The 6,283-nt window shown below is 36.6% G+C and overlaps 2 protein-coding genes across 3 annotated transcripts; one reads left to right on the top strand and one right to left on the bottom strand.

The window, feature by feature from the left end:
• Nucleotides 1-799: 799 nt before the first annotated feature.
• Nucleotides 800-3,526, top strand: LOC102594459 (protein IQ-DOMAIN 1). 2 transcript variants are annotated; one of them, XM_006351522.2, is made up of 5 exons: nucleotides 800-1,002; nucleotides 1,081-1,299; nucleotides 2,158-2,385; nucleotides 2,472-2,585; nucleotides 2,666-3,526. In XM_006351522.2, the coding sequence occupies exons 1-5, from the start codon at nucleotides 937-939 to the stop codon at nucleotides 3,338-3,340; spliced, it is 1,302 nt and encodes a 433-aa protein (XP_006351584.1). In that variant the 5' UTR covers nucleotides 800-936; the 3' UTR covers nucleotides 3,341-3,526. The 2 variants fall into 2 exon arrangements, with proteins under 2 accessions (XP_006351584.1, XP_006351583.1); XM_006351521.2 differs by having other exon boundaries at nucleotides 2,663-3,526.
• A 9-nt stretch (nucleotides 3,527-3,535) lies between these two features.
• LOC102593258 (cytochrome P450 711A1) lies at nucleotides 3,536-6,129 on the bottom strand. The gene is made up of 5 exons (XM_006351517.2): nucleotides 5,494-6,129; nucleotides 5,262-5,414; nucleotides 4,431-5,193; nucleotides 4,213-4,308; nucleotides 3,536-4,051 (listed from the first exon to the last, which is right to left on the bottom strand). Exons 1-5 carry the CDS (start codon nucleotides 5,709-5,711, stop codon nucleotides 3,722-3,724), a joined length of 1,560 nt encoding a protein of 519 aa, XP_006351579.1. The 5' UTR covers nucleotides 5,712-6,129; the 3' UTR covers nucleotides 3,536-3,721.
• Between the last annotated feature and the right edge of the window lie 154 nt (nucleotides 6,130-6,283).

Below are 6,283 nucleotides of genomic sequence, written 5' to 3'. Positions count from 1 at the left end.
CCCTCTGTCCCTAATTACTTGTCCACTTTTCATTTTTTAGTTGTCCGTAATTACTTGTCCATTTTGACAAATCAAGAAAGGAGAATTTTTTTTTACCTATTATACCCTTAATTAATAACTTTGAAAAATGTATAATTTCTTGAAACTCTTAAGTTTTTAATTCATTACTCACTATGTTAATAATTGTTTTCTTAATAGATGTGTCAATTCAAAAGTAGACATATAATTAGAGATAGGGAGTATAAATTGGAGTGAATACAACAAAATACTATTTCCTTTGTTTTAATTTGTTTGACCTACTTTTCTTTTTAGTTTTTTTCAAGAAATAATTATTGAATTTTAATTTGCACATAATTTGTTCAAGAATATATTTGAAACAATATGAAATGGAAGCATTACAATAAATTAGGTAAGTGAGAGAAAAAGAGATCTTAAGAACAGTAAGTTTGTAGATTGTTTGTCTGCTTCTTTTTGATGTTATGTTCACCTTTTCATAAAACGGGTCGTTCCTTTTTAGGGTCAAATACAAAGGCTCCCATTTTTGTAATTTCAAACAAAACCAGTGTCCTTTTTTGTTCCCATTCCCCCAAAGCGGGAAAACTGGAAAACACAAACAAGACCATAGTGTCGATCTGTTTTTTTTTTTTTTTTTTTTGAATTTCAAAACCCAACGGCTCTTTGCACAATGCAGTCAGCCCACCCCCACCTCCACTACACCCACGTATCCCATATCTCAAAAACTTCCCATTAAAAGTTGCAATCTTTTTATGTTTTCAAGTCACTTTCAAAGGAAAAAAATAATTAAATCATTTTTCCCTCATTAATACTCTCTGTTAACTTCATTTTTTCCCTTCAAAGTGAAGCATTTAGTTAACAAGAACTTTCTCTTTCTGCTTTGACTTCTCCAAAGGTGAAACCTTTCTTGTCTAAAACAAAATGGGTGCTTCTGGAAAATGGGTGAAAGCATTGATAGGATTCAAGAAGTCTGAAAAAGAGGATCATGTAAGTGATAAAAATTGAATCTTTATGCTTCTTGATTACCATTTTTTTTTTGTTGAATTTGTGTTTGTTGTTGTTTAGGAGAAGAAGGTTAAGAAATGGAAGATATGGAGGAGTGATGTTAAGGGTTTGAAGCAGAGAAATGGTGTTGGGTCAGAAGGGTCTGATTGTTCATCAGTGAACAATGATGCTTATACAGCTGCTGTAGCTACTGTGGTTAGAGCTCCTCCTAAAGATTTTAAGGCTGTTAGGGAAGAATGGGCTGCAATTAGGATTCAAACTACCTTTCGTGGATTCTTGGTATTCCTTTTAGATTTCTTGTTTTTCCTTTTATTGCTCTCTGCATTTCACATTTGCTTGTTCTTGAAACCTGCTGGTCATGTAGTTTTATCAAAATATTTTGCTCCAGTACCTTAGCTCCCGTTTGATGGTAGATTTTGGGTTGCAGAAATTGTTTGTTTATGAACTAAACGGAGAAAGGGCTTTTTTTTATAGATGTTGAGGTTGAGTAAGGGGGGCGAAGATTGAAAAGCAAAGCGAGCCGCGCTAGCCTAACAACGTTTTTCAGCAGCAAGCTACGGTCTAACGACCCCCTAACTTAGTTTGGTTCACTTGCACTCACAAAACATCAAATATTTTCAAAGTAAAATGCACGTCGTCTAAACACAACTTCAAAAACCCATTTTTTTCAAGTTTCAACTAAATCTATGGTCAAACGCTAGCTTAGAATCATGATGGCTTTTTCCATCTTCTAATTCACTTTTAGTGTCCTGAGGTTCGAGTTAACTAGAAAATGGGTGAGAGGGATCAGTGGGGAGTTCTTTGTAACACAATTATAGTCTTTTCATTTGAACAACATATGTGTTATGATTCACAGACTTATTAAGTTAAACTACCAGTAGGCTCAGAAATTTTGTCTACTCTCTTTTCTGCACAATGAGCTATGAATGACATATTTTATCTAATACTAGTTTTCTAGCCTAGAATACATGTTTCAACTCGGAATGTTTACAGAAATATCTGTTTCGACAGCATCTGATTCTCTCTGCTGATAAGATTTAACATTTATCTTGAACAAAGATATATGATTGATCTGTTTTAGTATTCTATGTTACTCCAACTTGATCTTGATTTTGACGTGTCTAATTGACATTTTAGGCAAGAAGAGCATTTAGGGCCTTGAAAGGATTGGTAAGGCTTCAAGCTCTTGTTAGGGGAAGACAAGTAAGAAAGCAAGCTGCAGTGACTCTTAGGTGTATGCAAGCTTTGGTTCGGGTACAAGCCCGGGTTAGAGCTCGTCGTGTACGTATGTCCATTGAGGGGCAGGCTGTGCAGAAGATAATAGAGGAACACCGTGGCAAACTTGACCCCATGAAAGAAGCCGAGGTAGAAATCTTACTTATTTTGGTTAAAGATTTTTAAGTAGTGGTTAAATTTCCTTAACACATTTCTTCTTTTCTGAACTTTACCAGGAAGGATGGTGTGACAGTAAACGGACTCTTGAAGAGGTCAAAACAAAGATACACATGAGGCAAGAGGGAGTCTTAAAGAGAGAAAGAGCACTTGCATACTCCCAAGCTCAAAAGGTAAATAGTGAAGTGACTATTTAGGAACAAACCTTGTAGTAATTGATTGATTTAAGATGCTTTATGAACTATTGCAGCAGTCCAAATCAAGCCAGAATTTTGATTCTAGAACCACTATCTCGGTTCCATCTCTGAAAAGTCTTGATTATGATAAGAGTAACTGTGGATGGAGTTGGTTAGAACGTTGGATGGCAGCAAGGCCTTGGGAAAACAGATTGATGGAACAAGCTTATACTGATTCTTTGGAGACTACACCAAAGTCCAAGGCTTGCTTAGAGACTCTCAAGGATAAGAACAAGACGACATCTGAACCATGCTCCGTCAAAGTGAAAAAGAACAATGTCACCAAAAGGATATCAGCTAAACCTCCACTGGTAGGGCATACTACTCGTTCTTCGTCAAGCCCAAGTTCTGAATTTAGATATGATGAGAGTTCAGCAGCATCCTCTTCATTCTGCACATCAACAACACCAATATCTGGAAATACGATGTTGGCATCTGATAGAACTGATGACAGCAATAGTAGTCGACCAAATTATATGAGCCTAACTGAGTCAACCAAGGCCAAGCAGAGAAATCAGAGAATGCTTAGACAATCTATGGATGAGTTCCAATTTCTTAAGCTCAACAATGGTGACTCAAAGAGTTGTGCTGGTTATGATCCTTCAGTCAATTTCTCAAGGCCTCTGTGTCTTCCTACTAGAATGGATAAATTCTCTAGATTAGGGGACAAGCAGAATTGTGTCTTTGAGTAATAATAGAATGACTAGGGTAATGACAACCAATACAACAGCTTGTTGTTGTAAAAAAAATATATTCTAAAAGCTGGTAGGTATGTTTAATTTGTTCTGGACTTGGTTTGCAGTTGTCATTTGTAGCAAGTATGTTATTATGTAGGTCATTTGCTTTATTATCATAAATTTACTGAGATAAGTTGATCACATCTTGACTATGTGTAAACTTCACATCTTTTTTTTGTCATAAAATTGAGTTACATGTGAAGTAGTAGACGTTACAAGTATGTATACTAGTTCTGTTACACAGATGGGACTGGATTCAGGTTTGCATCAGGTTGAGCTCTCTCACCATTTCTCGTCTCTTGTATCACATAGCATCATTAAATATGTTGGAAAGTTTCATTTGCGCTTGATGGCTTGAACCTTGACACCATGCTTATAGTTTAGGACTATGCCATACTCAAGTTCCAATGGGCTTTCCATGAGGGGAGAGTGTTGAAAAATGTACTTGCGATACAAATGAATCAGTGACAGTTTGATTTCCTGTATGGAGAACTTCTGTCCTATGCATGCTCGTGGACCTATTCCAAATGGAATATTTGCATAAGGATGCCTTTGTTTTTCCTCTGCACAGTTTGGATCGAACCTCTCTGGTTTAAATTTCTCTGGTTCAGGGAAGTTCTTTGGGTCCTTAGCAAGAACTCCAAGAGCCAACCAAACCCATGTTCCCTGCTTAATTGTAACAAATATATTAAAAATACTAAACAGGCGCTGGATTGGATTAGAACCTATTCCCTCCCCTGTGGTTTCTGAGGTGGGGGCCTAATCCATGGAAATCTTCCTCACGGAAGAGTAAAATGATAAGCATTATAGGAAAAACAGATATTAACCTTAGGAAGTTTATAGCCTCCAATCTCCACTTCAGCTGATGTTTCTCTGGCAACTAAGGGCGAGACAGTGTAACACCTCATTGCTTCTTTGATTACCTAAAGTTTATAAGCAGTTACAAGAAGAACGAGAATGGTTTAATAAACTAGTTCTCTTCTCTTCTTTTTTTCTACTTGTAATGTATAAGAACTTCTTGTAGATATAAAATAATGACATTTACCTGATCGAGGTACGGGAATTTCTGCTGAAGATCATTGGCAGTGGGTATGTGATCATCAGGGCCAAAAGCATCTATCTCAGCAAGCAACTTCTGCTCAACTTCTGGATGGCAAGCAACCAGATAGATGATAGAAGACAAAGTAAAGGATGTCGTTGCAGAACCCGCCAGCAAGTGCTCATAAGTTACAGCACTGATATAATCTGAGGTGAAAACATTCTTAGCTAACTTCTCTGACTCCCTTGCCTGCATTATAAGCGACAAGAAGTCTTTCGAGCTACGATCTTTTTCCTCCATCCTCTTTGCCACTATCTCATCCAGCCTACTGCTTAAATTCTTGTTTGTTCTTTCCACCTTCCAGTCCATAGTACCCGGGATTCTTTTGAGAACTTGGCGAAATGGCTCTTGAAGAATCGGAACAAGCAACCCCAGTATGATTGAAACAGAACCTGATAAGTCCATTTTGAGTTGTGTTGTGGAGTAAATATGCTGCTTGATGAATTCCTGTACTTCACTATCATCTTGATGATGACTCATCTTGTCTGATATTGGTTTAGAAAGTCCAAAATCCACACCAAAAGAAGCTTGTCCAATTACATCTGTTGCTAACTTAAGAGAGAGATCAGAGAATGTGATATCTCCCTCAGACTCCAGATTTTTAGTCGCAGACTCAATATACGATTGCATGATTGGCACTAACTTAGCTAGATAAGATGGCTGGTAGACTGATAGAATAGTATTTCTCATTGTTGACCATCTTGAGTCCCTGTATAATTAACACAACATTAGCCTTCTTCTAGTTAAAGGAATCAACTTTAGCTTCTTTTGTTTTACCTAGTAAAAAATAAGCCTTTCTGATGAAGAGGTGATGCTGCAATAGGAGATGGAATGCTTCTATTTGGTATGTCCTTGAATTTCTTTATTCCAACTTCTCTGCATAACTCTGCATCAGCAACAATAACTAGTGGCTGCCTTCCCATGTGAAATCTGCTTAAGAAAGGTAAAAACTTGAATGAATACTCTGATCAAAAACTGTTTCTGAAATGAAAGAAGATCAATCGATCACCTGTAGATAGGACCATATTGTTTGGCCAAGACAGAGAAGACATCAGGGCCATATTTAGCCATCAAAGGGAGATGTCCTACAAGGGGAAAAGCCGGAGGACCAGGTACTTTTCTCACACGCCAATAAGGTCCATACAAGTAGACCAAAACACCAGCTAGTATAGTGAATATAGTTGAGACTATGGGTGATTCTTGAATTGCTGAGCTTAGAAACATCATTTTTGTTTTCTTGGTGAAGGAGGAGATCAAATCAACGTTTGACAATATATATATATATGTATTTAGGAGAATCTTGAAATTAATGGGGTATAGCCGGCCTAGTAATTTTTTGATCTATGATCAAATCATTTCATGAGTTGTTGGTAGTTGTTGTTAATGATGGTTATGTTTAAATGGTAGGGTCCTCTTCTATATTTTTGCTTACTTTTTTTCTCTTTTCCACTGATATTTTGATGTTGCATATTGCATTTGGAAAGGCAGGTAAAATATAGAGACAGTGGCTAATGAAGATAGTAACTTTTATTTGGATTGATACAGATATAGAATAAATCTATTCTTGTCTAGACGAACATAGGTAGAGATTCTCCAAATACAATGTTTGGAGTGATGCTTTTTATATTCTCCTTCTCCTTTTTTGAGTGAAGTGATATAGCCACTCAGTCAATTTGGCCTTACTCCTTGCACATAAAATTCAATGCCAGAGTCGAGATTTTTACTAAAGAGGTAATCAAGAAGAAACTAAGGGAATTTAATATTTATCTCATATATATATATATATATATATATATATA

Source organism: Solanum tuberosum, unplaced genomic scaffold (assembly GCF_000226075.1).
Source record: "Solanum tuberosum cultivar DM 1-3 516 R44 unplaced genomic scaffold, SolTub_3.0 scf00135, whole genome shotgun sequence".
NCBI lineage: Eukaryota > Viridiplantae > Streptophyta > Magnoliopsida > Solanales > Solanaceae > Solanum > Solanum tuberosum.
Note: the sequence above shows the minus strand (reverse complement) of the source record. Positions and strands in the feature narration are given on the sequence as shown.